Raw genomic sequence first — 13,983 nt, forward strand, 5'->3', positions numbered from 1 at the left:
AGCAGGGTCCCAGTGACACATAACAAATATACTGACAACACAGGGTTTTCACTATGAGCACTGGGCCCTGGCTAGCAGGATCCCAGTGAGACTGTGAAAACACCCTGACATATACTCACAAACAGGCCAAAAGTGGTGGTAACAAGGCTAGAAAGAGGCTACTTTCTCACAGGTATCTTGGACACCCTGACTGTTTTCTTACAGTCCGAGCGACCCTCTACAAGTTCCCATATGTCTGGGGTCCATTCGTGATTCGCATTCCACTTTTGAAGTGTATGGTTTGTGTTGCCCCTAGACCTATGTTTGCCTATTGCAACCTATTGTAATTCTACAGTGTTTGCATTACTTTTCTAACTCTTATTTACCTATTTTGGGTTTGTGTACATATAACTTGTGTATATTACTTACCTTCTTACCGAGGGTACTCACTGAGATACTTGTGGCATATTGTCATAAAAATAAAGTACCTTTATTTTTAGTAACTCTGAGTATTGTGTTTTCTTATGATATTGTGCATATGATATAAGTGGTATAGTAGGAGCTTTGCATGTCTCCTAGTTCAGCCTAAGCTGCTTTGCCATAGCTACCTTCTATCAGCCTAAGCTGCTAGAAACACCTCTATTCTACTAATAAGGGATAACTGGACCTGGCACAGGGTGTAAGTACCACAGGGTACCCAGTGAAAGCCAGGCCAGCCTCCTACAGGTATCTTGGACACCCTTAGTGTTTTCTTGCACTCTCAGTGACCCTCTACACACTACACTAGGCCTGGGGTCCATTCTTGGTTCGCATTCCACTTTTGGAGTATATGGTTTGTGTTGCCCCTAGGCCTATTTTCTCCTATTGCATTCTATTGTGTTCTATAGTGTTTGCACTACTGTGAGAAAGTAGCCTCTTTCTAGCCTTGTTACCCCCACTTTTGGCCTGTTTGTGAGTGTATGTCAGGGTGTTTTCACTGTCTCACTGGGATCCTGCTAGCCAGGGCCCAGTCCTCATAGTGAAAACCCTATGTTTTCAGTATGTTTGTTATGTGTCACTCGGACCCTGCTAGTCAGGACCCCAGTGCTCAAACGTTTGTGGCCTATAGGTATGTGTTCCCTGTGTAGTGCCTAACTGTCTCACTGAGGCTCTGCTAACCAGAACCTCAGTGGTTATGCTCTCTCATTTCTTTCCAAATTATCACTAACAGGCTAGTGACCAATTTCACCAATTTACATTGGCTTACTGGAACACCCTTATAATTCCCTAGTATATGGTACTGAGGTACCTAGGGTATTGGGGTTCCAGGAGATCCCTATGGGCTGCAGCATTTCTTTTGCCACCCATAGGGAGCTCTGACAATTCTTACACAGGCCTGCCACTGCAGCCTGAGTGAAATAACATCCACGTTATTTCACAGCCATTTTACACTGCACTTACGTAACTTATAAGTCACCTATATGTCTAACCTTTACCTGGTAAAGGTTAGGTGCAAAGTTACTTAGTGTGAGGGCACCCTGGCACTAGCCAAGGTGCCCCCACATTGTTCAGGGCCAATTCCCCGGACTTTGTGAGTGCGGGGACACCATTACACGCGTGCACTACATATAGGTCACTACCTATATGTAGCTTCACAATGGTAACTCTGAATATGGCCATGTAACATGTCTATGATCATGGAATTGCCCCCTTTATGCCATCCTGGCATAGTTGGCACAATCCCATGATCCCAGTGGTCTGTAGCACAGACCCTGGTACTGCCAAACTGCCCTTCCTGGGGTTTCACTGCAGCTGCTGCTGCTGCCAACCCCTCAGACAGGCATCTGCCCTCCTGGGGTCCAGCCAGGCCTGGCCCATGATGGCAGAACAAAGGACTTCCTCTGAGAGAGGGTGTTACACCCTCTCCCTTTGGAAAATGGTGTGAAGGCAGGGGAGGAGTAGCCTCCCCCAGCCTCTGGAAATGCTTTGTTGGGCACAGATGTGCCCAATTCTGCATAAGCCAGTCTACACCGGTTCAGGGGACCCCTTAGCCCTGCTCTGGTGTGAAACTGGACAAAGGAAAGGGGAGTGACCACTCCCCTGACCTGCACCTCCCCTGGGAGGTGTCCAGAGCTCCTCCAGTGTGCTCCAGACCTCTGCCATCTTGGAAACAGAGGTGCTGCTGGCACACTGGACTGCTCTGAGTGGCCAGTGCCACCAGGTGACGTCAGAGACTCCTTCTGATAGGCTCCTTCAGGTGCTGCTAGCCTATCCTCTCTCCTAGGTAGCCAAACCCTCTTTTCTGGCTATTTAGGGTCTCTGTCTCTGGGGAAACTTTAGATAACGAATGCAAGAGCTCATCCGAGTTCCTCTGCATCTCTCTCTTCACCTTCTGCCAAGGAATCGACTGCTGACCGCGCTGGAAGCCTGCAAAACTGCAACATAGTAGCAAAGACGACTACTACAACTCTGTAACGCTGATCCTGCCGCCTTCTCGACTGTTTTCCTGGTGGTGCATGCTGTGGGGGTAGCCTGCCTCCTCTCTGCACTAGAAGCTCCGAAGAAATCTCCCGTGGGTCGACGGAATCTTCCCCCTGCAACCGCAGGCACCAAAGAACTGCATCACCGGTCCCTTGGGTCTCCTCTCAGCACGACGAGCGAGGTCCCTCGAATCCAGCAACTCTGTCCAAGTGACCCCCACAGTCCAGTGACTCTTCAGTCCAAGTTTGGTGGAGGTAAGTCCTTGCCTCACCTCGCTAGACTGCATTGCTGGGAACCGCGACTTTTGCAGCTACTCCGGCCTCCGTGCACTTCCGGTGAAAATCCTTTGTGCACAGTCCAGCCTGGGTCCACGGCACTCTAACCTGCATTGCACGACCTCCTAAGTTGTTCTCCGGCGACGTGGGACTTCTTTGTGCGACTTCGGGTGAGCACCGTTTCACGCATCCTCGCAGTGTCTGTTTCTGGCACTTCTCCGGGTGCTACCTGCTGCTAAGAGGGTTCCTTGTCTTGCTCGACGTCCCCTTTACCTCCTGGTCCAATTTGCGACCTCCTGGTCCCTCCTGGGCCACAGCAGCATCCAAAAACGCTAACCGCACGATTTGCAGCTAGCAAGGCTTGTTGGCGTTCTTTCGGTTGGAAAACACTTCTGCACGACTCTACAATGCGAGAGGGATCCGTCCTCCAAAGGGGAAGTCTCTAGCCCTTTGCGTTACTGCAGAAACCGCAGCTTCTTCCGTCCAGTAGAAGCTTCTTTGCACCCGCAGCTGGCATTTCCTGGGCATCTGCCCATCTCCGACTTGCTTGTGACTTTTGGACTTGGTCCCCTTGTTCCACAGGTACCCCAGATTGGAAATCCAGCGTTGTTGCATTGTTGGTTTGTGTCTTTCCTGCATTATTCCTCTAACACGACTTCTTTATCCTTAGGGGAACTTTAGTGCACTTTGCACTCACTTTTCAGGGTCTTGGGGAGGGTTATTTTTCTAACTCTCACTATTTTCTAATAGTCCCAGCGACCCTCTACAAGGTCACATAGGTTTGGGGTCCATTCGTGGTTCGCATTCCACTTCTGGAGTATATGGTTTGTGTTGCCCCTATCCCTATGTGTCCCCATTGCATCCTATTGTAACTATACATTGTTTGCACTGTTTTCTAAGACTATACTGCATATTTTTGCTATTGTGTATATATATCTTGTGTATATTTCCTATACTCTCACTGAGGGTACACTCTGAGATACTTTGGCATATTGTCATAAAAATAAAGTACCTTTATTTTTAGTATAACTGTGTATTGTGTTTTCTTATGATATTGTGCATATGACACTAGGTGGTACTGTAGTAGCTTTACACGTCTCCTAGTTCAGCCTAAGCTGCTCTGCTAAGCTACCATTATCTATCAGCCTAAGCTGCTAGACACCCTATACACTAATAAGGGATAACTGGGCCTGGTGCAAGGTGCAAGTACCCCTTGGTACTCACTACAAACCAGTCCAGCCTCCTACAACTACTTTTCTAAATGTTTTACTTACATGATTTTGGTTTGTGTGTATATTTTATGTATATTACTTACCTCCTAAGGGAGTATATCCTCTGAGATACTTTTGGTATATTGTCACTAAAATAAAGTACCTTTATTTTTAGTAACTCTGAGTATTGTGTTTCTTATGATATAGTGCAATATGATATAAGTGGTATAGTAGGAGCTTTGCATGTCTCCTAGTTCAGCTTAAGCTGCTCTGCTATAGCTACCTCTATCAGCCTAACCTGCTAGAACACTACTAATCTACTAATAAGGGATAACTGGACCTGCACAAGGTGAAAGTACCATCAGGTTCCCAATATAAGCCTGGCCAGCTTCCTACATATACCTATTTTCGCATGATAGCTATGCTTTTTTGAATATTTGTCATGTAAAAATTGGGAGCCGTTTTTATCCAGCAGCTCAGTGCATTGGGCCTACTGAGTGTTTACTTTTAATGTGTATTTTCCTTTCGAAAAATTGCTGTACTGCAACAGCGATATGCAAAATTGCATTTTTCACACCAGAATAAAAACAAATGTGGCATGGGAAAAGCCAATTTACGCTGAATTGTTGGACACATAGGCCTATGTATATACTTTTTGATGCTGAACTGCGCTAACGCAGTTCAGCGTCAAAAAGTTTACCGCCAGCTAGCGCATACCAAGATGCCGGACAGGGATTATATTTATGGTATGACACTAGCCAGCAGTAAGGTCCGGCTAGAGTCTTAGAAAAGGATGCTAGCCGGATGTGGGAGGCATAGGGGAAACAGGTGGTTTAGCGTCAGAGGATGACGCTAGTACGGGCAGAGGCAAAAAAAATGACTAGCGTCATTTCTCGACATTAAAACCCTATGGACATAACTCCTGTCTCAGTTAAGACAGGAGTTGTGCCCCCCAGCCCAATGGGCATGCTCATTGGGCACAGTGCCATGTAGAGGGCCTCAAGTTAGGCCCCCTATGGCACTTTGACAAAAAAAAAAAAAAGACCTACCTGGATTTACCTGGGATGGGTCCCCCCATCCTTAGGTGTCCTCCAGGTGTGGGTGCGGATGGGTGGGGGTGTCTCTGGAGGCAGGGAAGGGCATCTGTGGGCTGTTTCCAGAGGTCTCTGACCATGGAAAAAGGCCCACAGGTCCCCTAACGCCTGTCCATACCCAGACGTTAAATAATGGTGCTAAGCAGGCTTAGTGCCATTATTTAAGGTCCTCCTCCTCCTGTCTGTGAATTTTGCACAGGTGGATAAATAAGGCGCTTGGGCCTTAGAGTCATTTTTTGCCTGGGAACACCTACCTTGCATCTCACAGGCAAAAAAAATACTTTAACTTCAATATTTTGGCGCTAGACATGTCTAGTGCCAAAATATAAATATGAAGTTAAGTTTGCTCTGGATTTGCGTGAAAAAAAAACGCAAATCCGGCGCAAAGTATAAATATGCCCCATAAAGTCACCCATAAATTGCTGGTACTAATGAATGTTTTGTTGGAGATACGAACATGCGACGAGCCGTAGCAAGCATCATCTTTATCTGTCAACATAAGAACATTGATTCCTCCCAACATTCTCATCCTCCAACATTCTAATAAAGGCTTCTAAACACACTACCTAAAACACACCAGTTTATTTGTGCAAATGTAGACAAAACAGAATATGGTGGAAGAGGGGAAATTGCTTTTGAATGGACTACCCTGTCCTCCGTTTTACTGAGGTCAAATACAAACATTGCAGCTTCTAGGCTTAGTGTAGGTGAAAGGTATGATGAAAAAACAACAATATATACAATTTAGAATTCAGTCAGAATTTGAGACTTCCACACGTGAATTCTGTATCCATGAATTCCGAATTTCTGCTAATTTATCAGCAATGTTCTTTACCCTCTTTGCAGCTCTTGCTGACACTGCCTGTACCAACAAGGGAGGAAAGTGTGTTGATTATCGTAATTACAAATGTATAGCTGGCGTACAGACCGCAATCTGCAATGGAGACACCTATCGAAGATGTTGTCTGCCCTGTGATGCCACCTGTAAGTAACACGTAAATAGATGTTGTTCAATTGTTCCAGTGGGTATGAAGCGTGGAGGAGAACCATGTTCAATGGCGTTTGATGCATTCATATTGTCATAAGAAATTAAAATGAGGTTGCAGTGTCACTTTGCAATGACGAGGTAGTGCCACTAATTCTACTGACTTATCTGTGGTGGTGATTACTGAAAGAGTGTGAGAAAGTAGCCTCTTTCTTGCATTGTTCCCTCCATTTTTGGCCTGTTTGTCAGTGTCTGTCAGCGTGTTTTTACTGTCTCACTGGGATCCTGCTAGCCAGGACCCCCGTGTTCACAGTTTGCGGCTCACATGTCAGTATGTTTTACTGTTTTATCAGTATGCTTGACTGTGTCCCTGGAGTCCTGCTAACCAGAACTCCAGTGCTTATGCTCTCTCTAATTCCAAATTTTGTACTTACATACTGGTAACCCCGTATTCCACTCCAAATTGGCATATTGGACCCCCCTTATAAGTCCCTAGCATATGGTACCTAGGTACCCAGGGCATTGGTGTTCCAGAAGCTCGTTATGGGCTGCAGCATTTCTTTTGCCACACATAAGGAGCTCATACAAACACTTCTTCAGGACTGCCATTGCAGCCTGAGTGAAATAGTGCAAGCACTATTTCACAGCCATTTTCACTACACCAGGTAACTTATAACTCACCTATATGTCTAACCTTCAGTCCCCAAAGGCTCGGTGCATAATACCTGTGTGTCAGGGCACCTCTACACTAGCAGAGGTGCCCCCACATCACCCAGGCCCATTTTCCCAAACCTCGTGAATGCGGCGATGCCATTATAAGTGTGCACTGCACATAGGTCAATACATATATGTAGCTTCACAATGGTAACTCCAATTATGGCCATGTGAGGTGTCTAGGAACCAGAAATTGTACTCCCAATCTGATTCTGCTATTGGGGGGCCATAATTCCATGCACCCTGGGGGCTCCACCATGGCCCCCAGTACTGCCATACCAGTCTTCTGAGGTTTTCACTACACCCCCAGCTGCTGCCACTTCACAGACAGGCTTCTGCCCACCTGGGGCTTAAGCAGCTCAATCCCAGTAAGGCAGAACAATGCATTTTCTTTAGGAGAGGGGTGTTACACCCTCTCCATTTGGAACCTGCTCTGGCACGAAACTGGACAAAGGAAAGGGGAGTGACCACTCCCCTGTCCATCACCACCCCAGGGGTGATGCCCGGAGCTCCTCCAGAGTGTCCCTGGGTTCTGCCATTTTGTTTTCAGGATGGTCAGGGAACTCGGGGAGCATCTGAGTGGCCAGTGCCAGTAAGTGACATCAGAGACCCCTCCTGATAGGCCCATGCCAGGTTAGGTGACCAATCCCCCTCGGAGTGCAATTTAGGGTCTCTCCTCCAGGTGTTTCGTCAGATTTGGATTGCAAGACTCCAGCAGGGATCCTCTGCATCCTTTACTTCATCTTCTACCATTGGATCAACCGCAGAACTGGTCCAGGAACTCTACAACTGCAAAAAAGTATCCAAGAAGGCTACTGCAACTCTGTGACTTCAGCTACTGCCAGCAACTGCAACAGTTTCCAGGTTGTACACACTCTGAGGACTGCCTGTCTTCATCCTGCCCCAGAAGAACCGACGGAATCTCCTGTGGAGCGACAGAGTCACTTTCCTGCTTCAGCAGGCACTTCTCTGCAGTGACAACCGGTACTCTGTGTCCCTTCTCCTGATGACGAGCTTGGATCCTGGATCACAGGTGGTAGACTAAATTGACCCTGACTGTCCAAAGGTCCAGCTGTCCAAATTTGGTGGAGGTAAGAGCTTGCCACCCTGTGCCAGAGAGTACCCCTCTGCACTAACTTTTTGCAGCTGCTAGGGCTTCTGTACACTTCTCCAATAAATGCTTCTTCCACAGCGTAGCCCAGTTCCCCAGCACTCTATCCTGTGATGCTCAGCTCCGTGAGATTTTCTCCGGTGCCATGGGATCCCTTTGTGTGGTGCTGCAACAACCACCATTTGCAACTCCTTTGTCCGCATGCTGTGGGACTCCTGTGCATGCTGCCTGGGCTTCTAAGGGCTCTCTGAGTTGCTGAGAGCCCCTTCTGTCTTTCCTTCCTGGGTAGAGTCGACCTGGCTCTTTCTGGGCCCAGGCAGTGCCATTTTCTGTGAAACGCAATGTAGGAAAGTACCATCTTGCCTGGCATTTTACCCACATTTTTACTTGTGTGTATGCTTGTTTTTGCCTGAGTCACTGAGGCTCTGCTAACCAGAACCTCAGTGTTTATGCTCTCTCTGCTTTTAAAATTGTCAATGCAGGCTAGTGACTAATTTTACCAATTCTGATTGGCATACTGGAACACCCTTATAATTCTCTAATATATGGTACCTAGGTAACCAGGGCATTGGGGTTCCAGGAGATCCCTATGGGCTGCAGCATTTCTTTTGCCACCCATAGGGAGTTCTGACAATTCTTACACAGGCCACCTTGGAAATAGAGAGGTTGGGGGCACACTGGACTGCTCTGAGTGGCCAGTGCCAGCAGGCGACGTCAGAGGCTCCTTCTGATAGGCTCTTACCTCTCTTGGTAGCCAATCCTCCTTTTCTGGCTATTTAGGGTCTCTGCTTTGGGGGATTCTTCAGATAACGAATGCAAGAGCTCACCAGAGTTCCTCTGCATCTCCCTCTTCACCTTCTACCAAAGATCGACCGCTGACTGCTCCAGGACGCCTGCGAAACCGCAACAAAGTAGCAAGACGACTACCAGCAACATTGTAGCACCTAATCCTGCCAGCTTTCTCGACTGTTTCCAGGTGGTGCATGCTCTGGGGGTAGCCTGCCTTCACCCTGCACCAGAAGCTCCAAAGAAATCTCCATTGGGTCGAAGGAATCTTCCCCCTGCTAACACAGACACCAAAAGACTTCATCACTGGTCCTCTGGATCCCCTCTCATCCTGATGAGCGTGGTCCCTGGAACACAGCAACTCTGTCCAAGTGACTCCCACAGTCCAGTGACTCTTCAGTCCAAGTTTGGTGGAGGTAAGTACTTGCCTCCCACGGTAGACTGCAAAGGTGTGTATTGCGTGATTTGCAGCTGCTCCGGCTCCGGTGCACTCTTCCCGGATTTCCTTTGTGCACAGTCTAGCCTGGGTCCCCAGCACTTCTGCCTGCAGTGCACAACCTTGTGAGTTGTCCTCCGACATCGTGGGACCCCATTTTGTAACTTCGCGTGGACTCCGGTTCACTCTTCTTCTAAGTGCCTGTTGGGGTACTTCTGTGGGTGCTGCCTGCTTCTGTGAGGGCTCTCTGAGTTGCTGAGCTCACCCTTTGTCTCCTCCCCCAAAAGGCAACATCCTGGTCCTTCCTGGTCCTCAGCAGCACCCAAAAACCTCTACCGAGACCCTTGCAGCCAACAAGCGTGGGAACACCTCTGCAAGCTTAATCGTGACGTGGGACATCTGGCTTCCAAAGGAGAAGTTCCTAGTCCTCTTCTTTCTTGCAGAACTCCAAGCTTCTTCCAACCAGAGGCAGCTTCCTTGCACCTTCATCCAGGGTTTCCTGGGCTCCTCCCCCCCTGGACACTAGTGTAGAAGAGGTGTTTCTAGCAGCTTAGGCTGATAGAAGGTAGCTATGGCAAAGCAGCTTAGGCTGAACTAGGAGACATGTAAAGCTCCTACTATACCACTGGTGTCATATGCACAGTTTCATAAGAAAACACAATACACAGAAGTACTAAATATAAAGGTACTTTATTTTTATGACAATATGCCAAAAGTATCTCAGTGAGTACACCCAGTATGAGGATAAGATATACACACAAGATATATGTACACAAACCAAAACTATGCAGGTAATAGCAAAAGGATGTAATGCAAGCAGTGTAAAATTACAGTAGATTGCAATAGGAGCACATAGGTATAGGGGCAACACAAACCATATACTCCAAAAGTGGAATGCGAACCACGAATGGACCCCAAACCTATGTGAGCTTGTAGAGGGTCGCTGGGACTGTAAGAAAACAGTGAGGGTTAGAAAAATAGCCCACCCCAAGACCCTGCAAGGTAGGTGTAAAGTGCACCTACTACCCCCAGAGAGCACAGAAGTCGTGATTGGGGGATTCTGCAGGAAGAACAAACACCAGCAATACAACAACAGCGGATTTCCGGACCTGAGTACCTGTAAGACAAGGGGACCAAGTCCAATAATCGCAACAGTGTCGAGAGTGGGCAGGAGCCCAGGAAATGCCAGCTGAGGGTGCAAGGAAGCTGGCACCTGTTGGAAGAAGCTTACAGTTCTGCAAGAAAGAAGAGGACTAGGAACTTCCCCTTTGAAGGATGGATGTCCCACGTCGTATAGAAGCTTGCAGAGGTGTTCCCACGCAGAAAGACCGCAAACAAGCCTTGCTAACTGCAAGGGTTGCGGTTAGGGCTTTTGGGTGCTGCTATGGCCCAGGAGGGACCAGGATGTCGCCACTTGGATGAGGAGACAGAGGGGGCGCCCAGCAATGTAGGGAGCCCTCACAGAAGCAGGCAGCACCCGCAGAAGTAACTGAACAGGCACACTCTAACCTGCAGTGCACAACCTTCTGAGTTGTCCTCCGGCATCGTGGGACTTCCTTTAGTGACTTCGGGTGGACTCCGGTTCACTTTTCTTCTGTTCCCTTGTATATGGTACTGAGGTACCCGGGGTATTGGGGTTCCAGGAGATCCCTATGGGCTGCAGCATTTCTTTTGCCACCCATAGGGAGGTCTGACAATTCACGCGTGTAATGGTGTCCCCGCACTCACAAAGTCCGGGGAATTTGCCCTGAACGATGTGGGGGCACCTTGGCTGGTGTCAGGGTGCCCACACACTAGGTAACTTTGCACCCAACCTTCACCAGGTGAATGTTAGTCATATAGGTGACTTATAAGTTACTTAAGTGCAGTGGTAAATGGCTGTGAAATAACGTGGATGTTATTTCACTCAGGCTGCACTGGCAAGCCTGTGTAAGAATTGTCAGAGCTCCCTATGCGTGGCAAACGAAATGCTGCAGCCCATAGGGATCTCCTGGAACCCCAATACCCTGGGCAACTCAGTACCATATGCTAGGGAATTATATGGGTATACCAGTATGCCAATGTGAATTGGTAAATTTAGTCACTAGCCTGTTAGTGACAAATTTGGAAAGCAGAGAGAGCATAACCACTGAGGTTCAGGTTAGCAGAGCCTCAGTGAGACAGTTAGACATCACACAGGGAACACATACAGGGCACATACTTATGAGCACTGGGGCCCTGCCTGGCAGGGTCCCTGTGACACATAGACTAAAACAACATATATACAGTGAAATATGGGGGTAACATGCCAGGCAAGATGGTACTTTCCTACATGATGCTGGCAGTGATAGAGGTTCCCATAACAGTAGGGCATCCTTTATCCCTAGAGGCCAGGTTGCCAGGGTCCAGACAGTTAGGGACAAGTCCCCCTCTCAAACTTCCCATATTTCATCTGTGTCAAAGCATTCCCAATCCACCCACCCTGAGGATAACTTGTTAGAAAGGGAACTCAAAAAGTTGAGGGTTGAAGAGACCATACTGAAGCTTAAACAGCAACAGCTGGCTTAGATAGGGAATCCCTAGACATTGAGAAGGAAAGACAGAGGTTGGGGTTAGTTCCCCATGGTGGCAGCAGCAGTATTCCTGATAGCAATCCTGTTAGAGAGCAAGATTCCAGGAATCTGCACAAGATAGTCCCCCCTTACAAGGAGGGGGATGACATTAATAAGTGCTTTGCTGCACTTGAGAGGGCCTGTATGGTGCAGTTGGTCCCTCAAAGGCAGTGGGCTGCTATTTTGTGGCTATCTTTCACTGAAAAGGGAAGGGATAGGCTCCTTACTGTTAGAGAAAGTGAAGTCAACAACTACAAAGTTTTGAAAGATGCACTCTTGGATGGATTTGGCTTAACCACTGAACAATACAGGATTAAGTTCAGAGACACCAGAAAAGAGTCTTCTCAAGACTGGGCAGATTTTGTGGACTGTTCAGTGAAGGCCTTGGAAGGGTGGTTACATGGCAGTAAGGTATCTGACTATGAAAGCCTGTACAATCTTATTCTGAGAGCATATTCTGAACAACAGTGTGTCTGACTTGTTGCACCAATACCTAGTGAACTCGGATCTGACCTCTCCCCAAGAATTGGGAAAGAAGGCAGATAAATGGGTTAGAAGAAGGGAGAACAGAAAAGTTCATACAGGGGGTGACTGTGGTTCTAAAAATTCTGGACCCATGTAATTTACTTTGCCACAGCAGTACGATTTTAGTATCAAAAGACCGATAATGACTAGTACACTAAGCATGAGCATTTTCGCTCCATTCCAGCAGCGTTTTCACCTCGAAATCGCCATTTTCGTCCTGCACTTGTGGCTCCCATTTTATACACGGCAGCCATTTTTAAAAGTTGCCCTCACATAGGCTTATAATACAGTCAGATTTGATTCCAAGAACACGTACACCTTGATTGACTTTTCTCTGACCTGGGCAAGCTGGAACCATTGCCTCAGGCCAAACCTGTTTGGTCAGTCCCTCCCCCAGTGGCCGAATCAGATAGCATCAAGGCACACCAGGCCATAAAACCCTTATTATCGCTCACACACCCTGCCTAACTTGCTCATACCTGCACCTGCTCGTTTCTTCTTCTTACTTTACGAGGGAAGGTGCCCGTTTTTATTAGGGGTCCACACTTATCTGATGTAAAATACTAGGCCTTGCCGGGTAATTTATTATGGGTTGGATGACATGAAATATGAGGTTTCATCATGACACTGTTTTTTCCTTTGTAGTGAAAACATGTGAATGACCAACCAAAATGTCAAGAATGTTTGCCTGAAGCTTAAAAAACTGTATATAAGGAAACCTGACTTTGCATTGAAACACAGTCTCCTGAGAACATACAAACCGTGCTGTTGTACTTCTAGGACGCTTGTTACTTGGCTGCAGCCAATAAATTCGATCTTTGACTTCACCTAGAAGACTCTGAGTTTCTGTGGTCTGAATCAGGAAAGTACCCGAGGTCTTTGGGTGTACCCTGGCACCGCTGGGTTACCGGATCAGTACCGGTTCTGAAAAACCCAGTACCTCATGACAAGGATGGCAAGAAGAAGGATGGTGAGTCTTTTGAGAAGGGTGGGGACAAAAGTAAACAGTCTGAGTCTTCATCAGGTGCACAAAAATCCTCTGGGGGAGGTGGGTCCAAATCCTCTTCTAATAATCAACCTAAAAAGCCTTGGGCATCAGGTGCACAAAAATCCTCTGGGGGAGGTGGGTCCAAATCCTCTTCTAATAATCAACCTAAAAAGCCTTGGTGTTATTTGTGTAAAGTCAAAGGCCATTGGGCAACTGATTCCAGCTGCCCAAAAAAAAAACACCAAACCTCCCACCACCACAACTCCTGCTGCAAATTCTAGTGCCCCTAGTAATAGCAGTGGTGGAGGGAAATCTGCTACTAATAGCCAATCCAAGGGTGTAGCTGGGCTCACTATTGGCAATGTAGTTGGGGTTGGTCTTGTTAGGGAGACCACAGAGGCTGTTTTAGTCTCTGATAGGGGCATTGATTTTGCCACCTTGGTTGCTTGTCCCCTTAATATGGATAAGTACAAGCAACTTCCCCTAATAAATGGTGTTGAGCTTCAGGCCTACAGGGACACAGGAGCCAGTGTAACTATGGTGATAGAAAATCTGGTCCACCCTGAACAACACCTACTTGGTCAGCAGTACCAAGTGACAGACGCTCATAACAACACTCTTAGCCACCCCATGGCTGTTGTGAATCTCAACTGTGTGTGTGTGTGTGTGGGGGGGGGGGTTACAGGTCCAAAGAAATTTGTGGTTGCCTCAGATTTATCTGTAGACTGTCTACTAGGGAATGGTTTAGGGGCATCAGCTTGGGCAGAAGTGGAGTTGGAGGCCCATGCAGCAATGCTGGGCATTCCTGGGCATATTTTTGCTTGAACC

The 13,983-nt window shown here is 47.5% G+C and overlaps 1 protein-coding gene across 1 annotated transcript in view; it reads left to right on the forward strand.

Moving 5' to 3' along the window:
- LOC138267554 (uncharacterized) overlaps window positions 1–13,983 on the forward strand; it is a 417,805-nt gene that overhangs the window by 88,279 nt on the left and 315,543 nt on the right. Inside the window, exon 2 of the mRNA XM_069216603.1 lies at window positions 5,866–6,003. Coding sequence (XP_069072704.1) covers window positions 5,866–6,003 — 138 coding nt within the window. The remainder of the gene's footprint in view (window positions 1–5,865; window positions 6,004–13,983) is intronic.

The sequence above is a fragment of the Pleurodeles waltl genome, chromosome 12 (genome assembly GCF_031143425.1).
Source record: "Pleurodeles waltl isolate 20211129_DDA chromosome 12, aPleWal1.hap1.20221129, whole genome shotgun sequence".
Lineage (NCBI taxonomy): Eukaryota > Metazoa > Chordata > Amphibia > Caudata > Salamandridae > Pleurodeles > Pleurodeles waltl.